The sequence below is a fragment of the Anguilla anguilla genome, chromosome 3, assembly GCF_013347855.1.
Source record: "Anguilla anguilla isolate fAngAng1 chromosome 3, fAngAng1.pri, whole genome shotgun sequence".
Classification (NCBI taxonomy): Eukaryota; Metazoa; Chordata; class Actinopteri; order Anguilliformes; family Anguillidae; genus Anguilla; species Anguilla anguilla.
This window is the reverse complement of record NC_049203.1, coordinates 13,058,007-13,074,901: the sequence shown is the minus strand read 5'-3', so window position 1 is coordinate 13,074,901 and position 16,895 is coordinate 13,058,007. Positions and strand designations below refer to the sequence as shown.

General features: G+C 41.1%; 2 protein-coding genes across 3 annotated transcripts; both read right to left on the bottom strand.

Annotated features, from left to right (window-relative positions):
* Positions 1-400: 400 nt before the first annotated feature.
* LOC118223559 (GTP-binding protein SAR1b-like) lies at positions 401-6,242 on the bottom strand. 2 transcript variants are annotated; one of them, XM_035410258.1, is made up of 7 exons: positions 6,064-6,242; positions 3,119-3,194; positions 2,769-2,888; positions 2,301-2,366; positions 2,092-2,195; positions 1,494-1,625; positions 401-1,071 (listed from the first exon to the last, which is right to left on the bottom strand). In XM_035410258.1, exons 2-7 carry the CDS (start codon positions 3,174-3,176, stop codon positions 955-957), a joined length of 597 nt encoding a protein of 198 aa, XP_035266149.1. In that variant the 5' UTR covers positions 3,177-3,194; positions 6,064-6,242; the 3' UTR covers positions 401-954. The 2 variants fall into 2 exon arrangements, with proteins under 2 accessions (XP_035266149.1, XP_035266150.1); XM_035410259.1 differs by lacking the exon at positions 6,064-6,242 and adding an exon at positions 5,872-5,942.
* Positions 6,243-9,052: 2,810 nt separating this feature from the next.
* si:dkey-171c9.3 lies at positions 9,053-15,952 on the bottom strand. The gene is made up of 4 exons (XM_035407894.1): positions 15,872-15,952; positions 12,488-12,583; positions 9,874-11,856; positions 9,053-9,605 (listed from the first exon to the last, which is right to left on the bottom strand). The coding sequence occupies exons 1-4, from the start codon at positions 15,872-15,874 to the stop codon at positions 9,429-9,431; spliced, it is 2,259 nt and encodes a 752-aa protein (XP_035263785.1). The 5' UTR covers positions 15,875-15,952; the 3' UTR covers positions 9,053-9,428.
* Positions 15,953-16,895: the final 943 nt, after the last annotated feature.

Here is a 16,895-nt window from a genome sequence, read left to right as displayed (position 1 = left end):
GATAATAAATTAGCGGTAGGACAGCTACCTTGGTGTACCTATTCTGTAAGTGAGTGGCCCGTTATGGAGGTTTGTAGTGGAAGAACCTTCCCAGATATTGTGCTAATGTGCCCATATATCCAGGCCAGCCACCTCAGTTCAGTCAAATTTACTCAAGCAACTTAACCCTTATTAAGCGCAAGTCCTGGGCATATAGATCATAGATTAGTGGTCTGGTGATTTATCTGGAGTTTGAAACTGCTAATTATACTGAATTCGACACAAGTGGTCTTTACTTTCGAGTCCCTCCCTTTATTTAAATTAATTCTTACACCCCCACCCCATCCCTTGATGGCAACTGATGTTTTTTTTTCCCCTTTGCTGTACACGCTTCAAAAAATGTCCATTAAAATGAACACACTTAGCATGGAAAGCAGTCTGTATTTAAAAAGCTTCACGCTCCGTTTGAACATACAGAACAATAAACTGTGACCCACCGTTTTAATGGCATCAAATGGGGAACAATTAATAAGAGTGCAGATATGGTGGAGGGATTAAGGCATCTTTCACAGTTACCAAACGTGTGGTCACATGTTCAAGTTTTATTGAAACCAAGTTATTAAAAAAGGAAAAAAAAGAAAACCAAGTAGGTGATTTTAAATACTATTTGCATGTGTGCATGTAGTCTCTGGTTTAAAAAAGTGCATTTGGATGGTCTTTAACGCTGCTCAAAGAGGCGCTAGGAAGCTAGTGCCGAGAGTCCTCCAGTTATGTACAGATTCTCACGCTTACAAATTTTTTGGTGGGATGGGAAAAGAACAAAATTTCAGAAGTTGTTGATTTTTTTTCTCATCAAGAGTAGATGCATTTTTCTAGGAAACGGAATGTGAAGATTATGTCCAGATGTTTAGCCGATGGAGTCTTGGGGTGAGAGGTCGAGGCTGTGGATGTTTTTGAGAGACGTGAGACTCAAGACTACTCGATGTACTGTGACAGCCAGCGGAAACCCTCTCCATAGCCCTGCTTCTTCAGCACGCTGCACATGAACACCTCCAGCGGCCTCGAGTTCAGCTCCTTCAGGGGCACGTTACCCTGGAAATAGAGGGATGCGATTGGACAGCTCTTATTTTACCCTGAAAATAAACAGATTTCACTAGATCTCTCACATTTCCCAGCAATTACAGGGATGTAACTGGATTTATAATGTCATGCTTGAGAGAGGAATACACCTGGATCTCACGTGTTACCCTGAAAATGAAGGGATGTAATTGGACAGCTCTCATATTACCCTTAAAATAGAGTGATGTGACTGGATATCTCTCAAGTATCCAATTATACAGCTGGATGTATACTGAAGCAATGCAGGTTAAGCACCTTGCTCAAGGGTACAACGGCAGTGTCCTACCGGGGAATCAAACCTGTGACCTTTAGGAACTCCTTACCCATTATACTACACTGCCGCCCCAGATCAGATGTTTTCTGCAGAGAAATGACAAAGTTTGAGGTTGTCTCACCTTTCCTGTGGTCTGACCATACAGTCCAAATATCTCCCTCAGTCGCTCTTCACTGACGGCTTCCTGTCTGTCAATCTTGTTACCGAGGATGAGGATAGGCACGTTTCCAATGGTGTCGTCTGTCATGAGTGCCTGTCAATCACAGTACAATTCATACCAACATCAAAATTAATTAAACAATATTTCAAAAGTTTTTGCTGAAGGAAATATGACAATAAGGGAAATCAATATTTTATCTGGTCACCTTAGTGGCAATTCACATTTCCATATGGGTAATTATAGAAATCTCAATACAATATTTTAAGCATCATTGATTTGTGAGGTATTATCTGAGAGGTTTATAATTATTTATGAATAAATATCTACAAATCTGTCTTGGGAATGTTCATTTCCATGACTAGAATGTGACTGACATTGTGATTATTTCAATCAACAATAAGATACTCGGGGACATTTTTTGTAGACTATTATATCATGAAAAAGACGTCTATGGTTAAATCAAAAACCAACATCAAAATGCAGGCTGCACCACACTACAGAATATCACACAGTTTGAGTTGGTTATACAGTTCTTCTCACTGAATCAGGAGACACTCACGTCCAGCTCCGCCTTGGACTCGAGCAGTCTGGTTGGGTCTGCGCAGTCCACCAGGAACACAATTGCATTAATAGCAGGGAGGTAGCTTTTCCAGACTCGACGAGCTAAACACAGAGGAGACTGGGGGTTAGGGCACGACTCAGAGCATGGCTACAGATGGCAGATGGTGGACCAAGGCAAATGGGGGGGGGGGGGGGGGGTGAGCATACCTTGTGCATGACCCCCCAGGTCAAAGGTTGTGAAGGTCATTCCAGCAATGGTCAACTCCTCAGAGGCTGAAACGGAGCATTTTGGATCATTTCTCTTAAGGAAATCTTGCCATACAATTCATTCTCTGAATGTGACATTATGCAGTTACAGGTTAAAATGGCCTTAAATGATGAAGCAGATATTCTAATCAGTCCAGCTCTTGGTGCTGCTGCCACACGCTTGGCCTTAGTATGTGCTGGTGTGTATGAGGGAGAGAGCACAAAATTAGGCATCAGAGTATAGCTGATGTGAAACAGCGCCAACCTTCTATGAGCTCGCCCATCACCAAACGAGCTGTTCCACTCTCATGCGGTTAGACAGGACAAACCTGCACTGTGACATATACTTATTACTGAATAGCATTAATGACCAAGTCATTCCATATCGCATTCCCATTGTATTATTTCAGAACACCTTCATTCACTTACTTGGGTGTAAAGTAGGCACATGCTGTCCCAGTCGATCATCTTTGAGCATGTGCAGAAGGGTAGTCTTGCCAGCATTGTCCAACCCAAGGAACACTAACTTGCCGGATTTCTTGTACAGTCCTGAGATACAGGAAAGGGATTCAGTACAAATCTCACCCAAACAAAGGCCACTGGTCAAAAATATTTAATTAAGAAAAATTACAACAGCATCAAACAGGTGGGGACACATTTAGGTGAGCCACCCCTCCTTTAGTGCAAAGCACTAGATTTAAGATTAGAAATGTGCTATGTAAATACAATCCATTAAGATACTACATATTCACCATTACATATGAAATCTAAGAACTTACCTAAAAACTGTAATACGCTACTGAAACCGCTGTAAATAAAGTCAAATATGAAGGACATATCCGGATATTGGCAAACCTGCAAGCAAAAATCAGATAAAGCAACAGTCAGAGGTCACTGAACAGACAGTAACTAAGCTTTCAGCTCTGAGGCCTACAAGTGATGCTTCTGGCGGTAAATATTTCTGTTAGCGACATCCAAGCAGGGAGAAACAGGAAATGAGCAGGATGAGAAGTAATCAAGTCTGCACAAACATAAAACCGGATTCATGACATGGGAATCCACTAATTAACAACAATCAGGAAAACAGTGCCCTCCTGCTTCTCCCTTCCACGTGAAGCCCTGAGAAACAGCTCAATTACAGTCAAAACAGCCCATGGCTGCGAAGATGCCTCATCTTCCAGTGACTTCAGGCTGAACCATATTCCTCTTCTTAAAGCATTTTGTATGAGGAGATGACTATTCCAGAGGGTCCATGAATTAACTAGTCCAGGACCCCAGAATGTCAGATCGCGATAGGTCTCAAGTCACAAGACTCAACTTTCTGTCTGCCATCTGCATGGTAGTAGACAGTGTTCAGATTCTCAGAGGGCAGTCTGCAGAAGAGCGACATATTTGACGTACCCCCACTCTTGCCATTCGACCACTTACTTTTGCTTCACAATTTAAATCAGTTGATACCAAGCAACATCATTACATTACATTTTTTATTTGCATTAAAAAATGTTACATTACATTTCAAAAATAAAACATTCCCCGCTGAGCTAGCATGTGCAGTAAGCTATGACTTTCGGTCAGCCAAAGATTCATTAGAGTCTTTATTTCCATGCAGGCGTGATGGACGCAGGGGCAACCCTGTTTGCACAAGAATCTGGATTTTCTGGTTTGAACTGCCGCCTCCGCTCTGCATGTGCGCCTTTACTGAGACGACGCGATTACTTTAGGCAAAAATGGGTCACATCCCCAAGATGACAGCCATTCATTCTGATGAATTTCAAAGCTTTCACAAGTCTTATAGCAGAAACAAACAGGAGGCTGGCATGTAAGACTAGGAATCAATAGACTGACACTGCCACAAGTGCTCACAGTGTCAGTCAGAGGTCTCTACTGTCTAAGACCGATGCCTTACATCCCTAGCACGGCCTACATTATCCTAGTTAACAAGGCAATGCTTTCATTGCATACATACATGGCTGAATGTAAAGACAACAAGTAAAGATTAAAATACGTACATAGCTTAGGCCTACTTAGGCTGATCGCAAACTGCAGATTACAAGCTACCATCCCTGAGGCTGCACGTGCACAAGGACTTGGACCTAACCTTATGTTTCTTATGAAAATCTGCCCCATATCTCGCTCTCAATTCTGCAATGTATGATAAGGGCAATGTCCGCTGGAAAAATTATCTTTCAAGTGAAGTTGAACTTTTTGCACAGAACATGAAGTTCAGAGCAATGTTCACTTGAGCAGAGAGGCACTACAGAAACTCAGATCTCACCCACGACATCGCCAACACTAATTCATTTGCCTGCCGGTATCATTCATGGTAAAAAAGGGAATTAGTTCATAAACCATGAAATGTATGCATGAACATTTATTCAGCCATTTCTCTTCTTCCAACATGCAAATAAGTGCTCACTAAGAGGGTCGGTACAAACTGAATATTCTGTAAGAAACAATGGTGATTAAACAGACTTTAAACAAAAACAAATGTTATAATTAATAATAATCTTATTATTATTCTTATCCTCTACCACTACAATCAATAATAATAATAACAATAATAATAATACTTTTCACACATTTATTATGTAAACGGCCTACGAGATAGAGATGAATCAACAGCTGTCTTGGATTAGCTGATGGTGACGCAATTCCCACAGCTGTACAGTCTTATCTTTACAGTCTCAACAATTGACAAATTGCCAATGCAAAACTGATTTTCCGATATTAAATCACTACAACCTTGAACTTTCCAGTATGACGCCTGGAAGTGTTCGCATTATCTTGGAACATGAAATGGAATTCACAATCTATTGTCAGCTTTATTAGGGGTCCATCATGTAGCCATAGGCACCGTGCTAATGGTAAATATCCAATATAGGTAAGCGTAACCACACATCAAGAAACAACATTTTAAACTCGCAAAGACAAGTAAAGTTATATTAGTTTCAAGTCTTGACACAGAAGTTATCGGTTCCGGGATAACGTACCAACAATCTTACTTATCGATATTAGCCTGCAGCTACCAGTTCCCATCCTAGTCACTTTTGACAGACTTGTACGTTACAGTGTCAGTAATCAGCAGGCCAAAAATCCCAATCAAGACCGAAAGAGCTAGCCAGCAAGCTCACCGCATAATCCATGTAACGTTAGCTAATTTAGCTAGCTACACAAAATGGAAAATCAACAGTAACTCATAAAACACGGGGCAAAATAAACTGCCGAGAGTTTTCAAAGACAATCTAGTACTATCCTACGCTATTAGGCTATTGCTAGTAGTTACCGAATGAATTTTTCATATATAGGGACGTTAAAGCGTTAAATGGCCTGCCGAATTGGAGAACCTAGCTAGATCTAGCTCAGCTGTTTGGCTAGCCATTTCATTAAAACATAAACGACCACAAAAATGCACGCAGTAGATAACTACCTAACGCTATCCAGCTAGTTCATTTACCGGACTGGATAGTAGATAGCTGGTTAGCAAGCCAGTTAGCTGACTGGTAAATCTCTAGTGCAAGATTATGCAATTTACCTTTTGCCTTTGCCCATCACACTAAATCTACGTGTCAGTCTGAATCTAGCGAACATACGGCGCCTGTAACAGTCACCGGACCGGATTTTTCCTTCAGTAATGACGTTAGCCTGTTAGCTAGCAACATACCCATTCCGTATTACCTGGGCAGTTAACAGCAGTTCTCGATGACATAATACACATAGAACTCACCTGTAATGTTGTGCTAGATACTAAATAAAGTGATGTTTAATCCTCACACAGCGCCAAGCAATTTCCTTTCCCGCCGTATGCCACCTCTAGCGTCTGTGTTTTGTAGCTAATTCTTGAACCCACGACACAGGGCTATGGCCGCCACCAGTTTCCACGTCCACATGACAGTTTCCTGTCTGTGTTTCACAATAACCAATCCGATTAAGAAACAATTTAAACCCACATGTATCACTGAAAACAGTGCGAAATCTTATCTCAGGAAAGATTTATCGGGTCAGTCAGAAAACAACAGGCACTAACCGTGACTTTTGTTCTAAAAAACGTATAAATAAATATGAATGTGCATGTCAATTATGCGCTTCTGCAAAACCACAAGCAAATCTGGTTAAAAACCAATCGTGAAATTAGTTTTTGTCAGTTTGTAACTAATATAAATTATTTGGCCATAGAAGCATAACATGGGGCTTCTATTCTAAGCAATTACTTTTGTTTAGTTTTCTATAATAATAATAATAATAATAATAAACTTTATTAAATAGCACCTTTCATACAGCAGTATGAAAGGTGAACAGTTCATATAGCAACTATAGCCGCGTTTCCACCAAAATTACCCGGAACTTTCAGTCCCAGGAACTACGTTACCAGGAACTAAAAGGTTCCTTCAGCCAATGGTTGTCTGCGTTTCCACCGGGGTCTAAAGTCCCGCGAAGATTAGGCAAATTAGCCCACTGACGTATGAAAAAGCGACGTTGTCGTCGGTCCATCTGTCATATGATTTCTTCTGTAACCCCATACCACCGAAGTAGCCTACATTATTTTCTAATAACCGGGACAGCCCGGAGGGGTTTATTCCACTTATATACAACGGGTTACCAACAATGACTATATATGGTTACTTTTGTATTTATTGATTTTTATCGATTTAATCACATGGAATTGAAATATTCTTCTGCAGCCGTTTGGGCATATTTTGCCGCTGTCAAGCAAAACTGTCGTTGGTAGTTGAACTTGGACCGTTATGCAACAAATAGGATATAACAGACCAATAGTCAGATTGTAACTGTTTTATATATCCTCTCAAACACATTCATTATGTTTTTATGCGAACATTCGCTTTCATGTCTTGACATCCGAAGCGACAGAATGCATTCACATTTCCAATATAGGCTAACTGGCAACAACAGCAGAAAACATGCACACGTTGTAAACAATTTGCTGTTTGATTACTTTCTCATCGTCAATTCCATATAGGCTAATCGCAAAATGACAAGAATAGAACGAAAACTCGGACTTGCGTGAAAATTTAAATTAGTAGTGGTACAGCCACCGTTTGTTTTCCTTCGAAGTTACTGCTAGCCGAGCAGCGAAGTGTGCCCTCCAGATGCGAACCATGCACCATAAATTAGTCCATAGTCTTCCTGGTCTTTTTGTGGAATTGAAGAATGGCAGAGTAAAATTACGGCAGTCTGAAAAAGCTAAAGGTACGATTACTAGAATTAACCTATTATTTTACCCTGACAAAAAGTGCGGAAGGTGATTTCCAGTTTGCTTTTACTGTATCACCAATGTGAATTACGCAGAACTACCGCATACCTCACATAACTGTATCAAACGTTTTGAGTCAATTACAACGGGCTAAGAAAATCCGGAAGAAAATATTCAGCAACCGAATTAATCCGTTTGAATGTTTTAGTACGTAATATGCTGTCCCAGCACGAATGCTTAGCATTTTATAAAACGAATACTAAAGCAAGAAAAGAACAGAAGAGCACACGTTATAATTCCAAGACGTTGGCAGGCTGTAACCAAAAGTAGGCTACTGCGCCGCATAACATACAAGTTTGATTTGAAGTTATTATGAAAATAAATTGGTTTGCCGCTGCATATTTTCAAACATGGCGGGTAATGGCGGAAAATAAATACCACACAAACTGCTGCGAGTACTCGACCAATCAGAAATGTTCAGCGCTGCAAGCTCCACCCAAAAGGTTCCTGTACTTTCGGAAAGTACTACCCCCCGAGCAGGAACGTTTTGGGGGGTAAAACAAAGCCCCCAGAACTAAATTTAGACCCTAGTTCCTGCGGTGGAAACGCACTGAGTTCCTCAAAAGGTTCCTAGTTCCGGGGTATAGTTCCTGCGGTGGAAACGCGGCTTAAGACTAGCTAGCTAGGCATCCAAACGTAGATGTATCTGAATGTTATACGAAGCTTGTGAGATTCACTGGCAACCGTGTGGCAACATTCGAACAATAGTCTTGACCTTTCTCGAATGGTGGGCAACTTTGTTGCTAATCTGAAATTATATCGCGTCACAATTAAGAGTTTCCACCAGCCTGGTTTTCACACGGACAAACGGGTATTTAGCCGATTTGTGCTGCGGTGGAAAATCGAGGTTCAGAAAGTAAAAGACATCCCCAGCAATTTTGTTCCAGTCACATGCCTTTGCTAATTACAACATTCAGCAAGAGGTAGAACTATTTCGCGAAATTAGCTGTGCTAATGGGTGGGGAAAAAACATAGCAGGACTTTCACTTTTTTTTTTGGTTGTTTTTTTGTTTTTGTTTAGGACTTTACTTTCTGATCCCTGGACTTTCCAGCTCTGAAATATAAAGGTCTACATTAAATTGTACACATGAGCAGGAACTTGCTAACAGTTACAAACAGTTGCCCATAAAACTTACTAACAGTTGGCAGTCATCTCATACATCTGGAATATGTGCGAAAACAAAAATCTGCACGTGTCATTAATCCTATATTGGTTTTTCTTAGGAACATTTTTAAAAACAAAAGTAAGAATAATTAAAGAAAAGTTTAGTGAATGAGGCCCATGCTTTTACATATGGAATTGGGCCAAATATTCGGACTTTTGGGTGTTTTGTTTGATCTCTGTATTAGAAAGGTTCATATGTAATTGATAGAATATTAGATTGCATATATCTAATATATTTGTTGCTTTTCATTTTATTAGTCCAAAAAAGAGAACACATGGTAGCATGTGGGTGGTATCACCCAATTACAGTACCTTTATTTAAAAAATAAATAAATAAAAGAAATTCCTTCTGTGTACATACAAAAAGGGAATTCATAATTATTGTGAGAAAATTAATCACATTATTCATTTTTGGTCATATTTTATTCCAATCGCGATGACTCAGAAAGATTAAACAGTATAAAAAATGACTTCTTACAGAATTACAATAGGCTACATGTACGCACATTTATTATATCGCTGCCTCCTCTATCAAAAACAAGTTAGAATGTAATCAAATAAAGCATGACCATCTCATGAAGGAAATGCTCTTTACAGCGTGTCCACGTGGTGTTTGGTTATGTCAGAGAGCAGAGTACGTTGTCTTAACTGTTCCTCAGCTGGTCATTTCCCCCACCAGTTTCTCCTGTAGGTACTTCAACAGGGAAGCATCATTCAGGCTGCGTCCACTGCTGGGAAAATTGTCTTCCAATTTACAATATTGCCATAGTGATGTCATCAGATCTCCCACTGTCCAGCCAACCTGCCAAGCTCTGTTGCCCAGCATGGAAAACTAGGCCAAAAAACAAGAAGTGTGAGGGTCATTGGTCATGTTAACATTCTTTGGCATTCAGTGACATTAGATGTTACCTAATGCTAATGTCATAAATCTCAAAAAAAATCTAGCAGTGTATGCTCTTTTTATAATTACTTTCTAACAGATCTGCTCTCAGCATTTCACACTTAAAGTGAGGTGCAATCCATTTCCATTTAAGCTGTTTTTTTAATTGCAAAGAAGATGTAGGAAACAAACGTCTATATAAAACGTCTTCATTACATACCTCGGTCTGAAGCTGTACATCTTGCACTGCAAGTTTCAAAGTGGGGCTCCCCAAATTGGAGGCCGTTGCCCACAGAAGAATCCCCTGCAGCTCCTGTACTCCCAGACATGCACAGTTGTCCAGAATAGCCCTGACCTCTGACTCCAAGGGGTTTCCAAGCCTCAGGTCTTGGCCTGCACTTGCTGCTGTGAGACCCATGTTCAGCCTCATGGCTTCCTGCACAGAGTGTCTGACTACGGCTTCCACTAAGGAGGTGGCATAAGCGTGTTCAATCATACCTGGTTGGGAAGATATGCTGGCCATTGCCCCTAATCTACCATTGTTAGGGTTACAGCTTTCCTCTGGGCTCCTCCACCTGACACTTTGCTGCTGTGCTGCTGTAATGACAGCCTCAGCCACAATGCCGCTGCATAGTTCCTCTGCCATCTCCTGAACCTGGCAGTACCCAAGATCGGGTGCTCCCAGCTCTGCCAGGGCCTGCACCAGGGTGTCAGCAGTCAACTGTCCAGCGAAAGAGCACAGGTCCTCTGTCCCAGAGACATGGGGTACCTGGTTCTTGCTCTGTGATTGAGACTTTAGGGCCAGGCTGGACTCAGGAGGAATGATGTCCTCAAGGCTATGTCCTACAGCTACATCTGACTGCATTGCTGAGTACAGTGAGTTTGCTGGCCATTTCTCTGCCATATTCTGGCCCTGCACCGGAGGTGTGCTCTCCACCCACCCTGTTTTCTCCTCTTTCATCAGCTCCAGGAGGGAGGCTCTCATGACCTCATTGGCCCATTGTTCAGCTGCAAACTGAAGCCATTTGCCAGGGTTTGTTCTTGTGATCTGGCCCACAATGTGTGCTGCACAGCTGGTGGTGGCCGAGCCGATGATATTTGCTGAGAGCTGGGTGGCATAGGCCAAAAGCCTGGGGATTTCCTGTGGACATCTTTCTGCACTGTGTGCTCCATCTGTCCATTCCTCCTCCACACCCAGCCCCCCTCTCTCTGAGCACTCCAGGGACAGTGAGCGCATCAGCCGGGCCACAAACTCTGCCCTGTCATCCCTGAGGCCCAAACTGTTCACCTCGGAGATGCAGGGCAGGTGTTTTGGGGTGGGAGGTGGGGGCGAGGGCAGGAACTCCTTTGCTAGGCTGCCCTTCAACTTCCTATTGAAGCTGCCATGGCTTCTGATCATCTCAGGCAGGAGGGGAGTGGTTGGGGGAGCATCAGGGTAGTCCAGGGAGCCCTTGCTGGGAAGGCCTGTTGGGGACAGTATGGAGCAGGAGGCCCCATAATTGGGAAAAGAACCCAGGAAGCACCTCTCCCCTGACCTGTCTTCCATCTTGGCTTCCTGGCCACCAGCACTGCTTGAGAACCAGCAGGCTGGGGACTCCTTGCTGGAAGACCTGGATTTAAAGTTAGACCGATGTGGCACACTTTCATCACACAGTTCCATGTCTGCATCCACCTCACTGTGATTTTCTAGGTGTGTGCAGCAGGAGAGGGACCCCTGCTCCAGCCTACAGCCTGCCCTCCATCCGCCAAAGACCTCCGCTGACCGCCCTGTTGGATCTGGCGCTGATTTGGACCTGTGCCGAGGTCTCTGTGATCCCCTCTGTCCCGCCACCTCCTCCAACACCGATTTTAGGATTGTACAGCTGAGCCCCTCTGGACCTCCTGAGGGCCCGCAGTTGAGGGCTTCCCTCTGGCCCATCTCTGCAGGGTCGGTTCCCCTAGAGACACGATCACACCCGTCATTCTGTTCTGTCCCCCACTGACCTCTGGCTGACTGCAGGATGTCTCCAGCCAAGGAGTGGGCAAACCTATGAATGGGTTCTATGGGCTGCTGGTTTATTCCCGCTTTCCTTTCCCCTGCGATACAGCCCCTCTGAGCCTGCCTGAGAGCCTGGGTGTACGCCTCCAGTGAGTTCAGAACAGATGATCTTTGGTAGGCAGGCAGGGGGAAGGAGGAGCTGTTGAAAACGGCATCCCTTAAATCCTGTAAAACATTAGAAGTGGATAAGTTAGTTCTGTTAATAATAATAATAATAATAATAATAATAATAATAATAATTAGGACCACTTTACACACTGGATGCTCAAAGCTATTTCCAAAAAAGAAAATGAAAGGGTACGCGAGAGAACATTAATTAGTAAATTCTACCTTAGAGTTGTATTTAAACCATATCTATAAACATACATGTCTTAAGTTTTACGCTACTGCATGCTATTCTACTAAATCATTTAATTGTGTGGTACTAACCAGAACAATGGCATGCATGAAGGCTCAAAGGCCTCCATTATGGATTATTATATTTTTTGGGACTGAACCCAATTATGGCATTCAGCTTTATTGTTCAGCCTCACCCTTTTCCAAAAAATAAAGCATATTAGTCAAGTGCAGGCCAAAAGGTTCCTGTCACAATTGTAGGGAGAAAAGCAAGTCTGCGTTTTCGCATTGCAGTCTCGTTGCTCTCTTGAACAGGCCCTGTCAATGTCACACTAATTTTAGGACATTTCCTCTGTCCTTAGTGACAGCTGTCACCACGACATTTGCTTCTTGCTCCTGCGATACTTTTTCACCCCCTTGAGTCAGCTTGGGGAAATGACGGGAGGTAACAGGTGCGTACCTTCTCCTCTTCAGGCTGCTCCACTGTGCCAGGCCTCAGTTCACACAGTCTCACACTGCTGTGTAGCCACTCGTTAGCAAGGACCATCTCATCACACTGAAAAACACGGTCCGTACATGCTCACTTTATATTTTTCCTCACAAATGTGAAAAAACATCTCTGTCTACCTGCTGCAACAAATGCAACTCATGCAGAGGGTGAGGCAGGAATCTGTTACAGAAAACCACAGCTTTTCAAAAAGCCACAGTCAATCACCAGATGGTCTCAGCAGTCGGTGTGTGGTTCAAGATACCATGTGACAAACAGGAAGGAAAGTTACTTTTGGTTTTATGGGGGTGAACTTCCTGTACAAGAAGGCATTGGTATCATTCTCAGTGATCAAGATGTCACAATGTTGTATGGTCATTCACAGAGTGCATTTCACAGCTTACAGGGAAAGAACAAACTATTGGAAGTGAGGATAATATATGTAATTGTATACATGAAATTGAGACAATTTATATATCTGACTTTGAAATGCCAAAACTGATTGGTTGCTGCATAACATTGTGCTTTGCATTTTAGGACACATGGCTGGTTCGAGGCCAGAATTCTGTGTTCTAGTATTAACACGCGTACAATTTCTTCTATATGTGTTCTCCTGCACATAATGTTGAATGTTCATTCCCTCCAATTTTTGAAAGTTTATTACTTGTAGAATATGTATGTGTATAGTACTCGCATAGGTGTGGTTTTGGTATGAACTCTGACAGTGTCCAACCATTGTGTGATGTTGTGCACTTTGCAATTTGTCATCAAACAATGAAACCGTGGACAAAATGTTTAGATGTGATGATAAAAGGCCCATGTAGCTGACAGAACCGGGTACGTACTTGCATACGTCAAACAATTGCTTCTCCAATAGTTTGGATGGTCTGTATCGTCCATAAAGATGCTTGAAACGGTTGTCAGTGTCAATTTAAGTGGCAATGCATAAGTCAATAAAACTAACACATACCTCTTGTATATTTTCTCCAATTGTACAGATTTCTTTGTTGAAAAGGTGAAGTGGCAAAGAGCATGAATGGTGGAGAGAAATCTAGCTGTGTGTTGCATATGAAGACTGCAATATGAGGCTGTGGACCGTTTATTTGAAAAGTACTTCTCAGTGTGGGTACTGGCAGCATGACAGGAAATGCATTCAGTTTACTTTCAGTGAGAATGTAACTGAAGCTCAAACTTGCCAGCTCCTGAAGAGGATCAATTCATATGCTTATAATACATATAATTTACAGTAACATAAACCTCAAAACCTCCTGTGCTATTTTGGACTTGTGGCAAAAGAGCATTTCTTTCATTTCCTTTCAGTTAATAATATTACTTGTTGGTTTGAGTAGCAGTTAGATTTTTCTTGATTTGCTTTTCATATCATTGGAAGCAATAGTCCCCTCTAGACACAGAACCATTGAGTTATTCTATCATCATTTGAATCAAGGAATAGGCCATAATGTCTTCTGACATTCTAGAAAATTGTAACTGGATTATGGTGTGACCAATGGTGATGCTTATCGTGTTTCATGTGGGGAGTTACATTTCTCTAGATATGGTTATCTGGAATTTATGTGAGACATTAATGTTCAATCTATTGAGACAAACATGGAGAGAAAGAATTCCCTATCTTATTTTTGTCATAAAGAAGACAAATAGCTTGCCTTCCTTGGCGGGTCAAATGGAACCTTATGATTCTGTTATCTATTGAGTCAATGCATACAAGTAACTTTATGGGGTCATATATTTGATGTGCTGGGGATACTGTCCATTATATTACGTGAAAATAATGACAAATGAACGGTTTCATATCTTTCAGCGTTCAAACTGGGTTGTTCATCCTCTCTGTGTTGCACATGTGCAGCCACAAGGACATGTCCCGCAAACAGAAAATGTGCAGGAACCTTCTGGAAACTGGTAATCGCATACTACCTACAAAATCTTCAATTGAATTTGTGTTAATTCACTGTTTGTACTTATTCACTGTTAGTTTAACTGCCATTTATTTATTTATTTATTTTTTTTGCTGAACATGTTTTGCTTTAGCAAGTAAACGTAATTAATTAAACAAACTGTTTATGTTGAAAAAAAAAATCATTATAAACTACATTTAACTGTGACTCAGATAAGGACAAATTCAATTTATCTTTCCCACTCTGTCAAAATGAGTGGAGTCAGGTGCACTGACACCGAATCCACCACAGCCACAGTATATACATTTGGAAACTGGAGGATAAATCCGAAGAGAGACATGGCTCCTTTAAATGTAGGTTTGATAATGCTGAATAAAAGGCCAGTAAGCCAACATTCATAAGAAACAAGAAAAAAAATGCATAGTTGGAGCCATATTTCATGTTTTGCTGGCATATTTCTCATTTTCTATCCATCTGGAATGAGTGGGCGAGTAGTGGCCGACATTTTCATTCATGCCCTTAGCAAATTTTAACTGGAGAAGATGTTATAGAGAATTCAAAGAATTGTGCTAAATGTATGAGATGAAACAATGTAATGTAAACGCACCACAGCAAAATTATGTATCTACACTTTTGCAGGTGCCAAATAGTTATGAGTACCTGCCAAGTTATAAATACCAAAATGAATAAATATTCCGATTAAAATGTAAGCAGGGTTTAGAAAAGCGAAACATTTGATGTGCAATAGAGGAGTGTGACAGACCATTAAGATGCTATAATGCACATTAGCCAAACGGAAAGTCACTGAACTGGAGGAAGGGAAGATCGCTATCTGAATGGCTTTGCATATCTGGTTCAGCTCTATAGAGTGTGTGTTGTGGGGGTGTTGGAAATTTCAACGTGCCATTTAATTCCTTCATAAACGATTTTCCTTTTAGGCCAAATGTGCGCCTCTGCATTTTAAATTTATGATTGGATTATTTCACTATGCATATTTGTTATATGTGTATCATACAGTAATTAAATCAGTAGTTTAAACTGATTATAATAGTTGAACTTCACATGTACGGTGTCAGTCGAACAGTATCACCTTAAGTTCATTTTATTATATTACACTTGTATAAGAGTCCTTCAATAGGATTAAATCAGCAACAGTAACTACAAGGTAGTTACATTCTTAGTATCAACATGCCAAAAAGTGCTCTACACCACCACCCACAGCAATGTTCAGCAGTTCATCCCAAAAGAACAAAACTGTTTATGTACAGAACATGTATGAGTCCTGATCTTTCGCCAATAAAGAGCAGAACAATTCCTTTTATCAGGCTGAAAAGTAAACGGCTACAGTTCGACTTTTCAGCCTGTATTGTTTGATCATTTTTACCCAAAGACAAAAAGGACACCGGAAGAAAATTAAAGAAAAAAAAACTGCGATGTTACTCACCATTTTTCTCTGGGTAGCGGGGAGGTACTGTAACTAGCAGAGGAAATGAGAGGCTGCTGCAGTTTCTACAAACTCAGAGCTGATGAGGAACTGCGAGTGACGGAACCACGGTAACCATGAGAGAATTCACTTCCTGTTTAAAGAGTCTTCACAAAGTGCATGTACACTTGATGATTTTCTAGATTGGTCTCTCATGTTGTGTTGAAGGTGGAGCTAAACTCACAGGATACTTGCATGAAAGAGCTTGAGTGGTCCCCTTTCTCAGATCAGAACAAAAATAGCCTATTGCTATGTTTGTGCTCATATACTCTCATGTACTGAATGGCTGGTTTAATAATCTTGAAACTTTCCGTACATGTAAAGGGACAACTAAACTATGAGCTTTAATTCAAATTAAAATATCCCTACTGACGGTAAGTACTTGTGTACACTACTTACAAAGTTATCTAACAGATGAGGAGGGGCCACGTGGTGAGAACGTACAGTACGATGGAAGAATTGAAGCATAAAATAGGTATTGCATGGCCCAACTATAATGATACAATGTGCTTGAGTATGCTTTATATTTTATTTCCAGCTTATTGGATATATGTTAATTTATTTGTTTATGTGCATTATTTTCATATATGGTTCTTAGGATCTTGGTTCAGCAATAAGCTAATTAGAGTCCTTGGAAAGTAGCAAACAGACAGATGCAGGCAAGGCAGAATATAATTAATGCAATACAAATATGCAGTATAATTATACTTTAAAACCGATTCTCTACACTTTCTTGCATATTACATGATGTGTGTTTGTGTGTTGTGCATGCTGTTTCTTTAAGGGGATAGTGAAGTATATAGTAATGTAAGGGTATTAATAAGGAGATCACATCGCTGAAACCAATCTAGAGAGTACAGTTGAGCGTAAGCGCTCCTCTGAAATGTGATCCTTCTTTTCACTCTGTAGTCCTTCTGCGGGTAATTGCATAATTATTGCGCTTTAAATATATACTATATGACCAAAAGTGTGTGTACACCTTACA

Bases quoted from the DNA above. Each gene is read 5' to 3' on its own strand.
- LOC118223559 (XM_035410258.1), bottom strand. From the start codon at position 3,176: ATGTCCTTCATATTTGACTTTATTTACAGCGGTTTCAGTAGCGTATTA. The intron at 2,367-2,768 runs GTAAGTGAATGA...GCTCCGTTTCAG, and splicing joins TGTGCCTACTTTACACCCAA to CCTCTGAGGAGTTGACCATT. The intron at 2,196-2,300 runs GTATGCTCACCC...CTCTGTGTTTAG, and splicing joins CCTGGGGGGTCATGCACAAG to CTCGTCGAGTCTGGAAAAGC.
- si:dkey-171c9.3 (XM_035407894.1), bottom strand. The intron at 11,857-12,487 runs GTACGCACCTGT...AATGTTTTACAG, and splicing joins AGCAGCCTGAAGAGGAGAAG to GATTTAAGGGATGCCGTTTT. The intron at 9,606-9,873 runs GTATGTAATGAA...TTTTTGGCCTAG, and splicing joins ATGTACAGCTTCAGACCGAG to TTTTCCATGCTGGGCAACAG.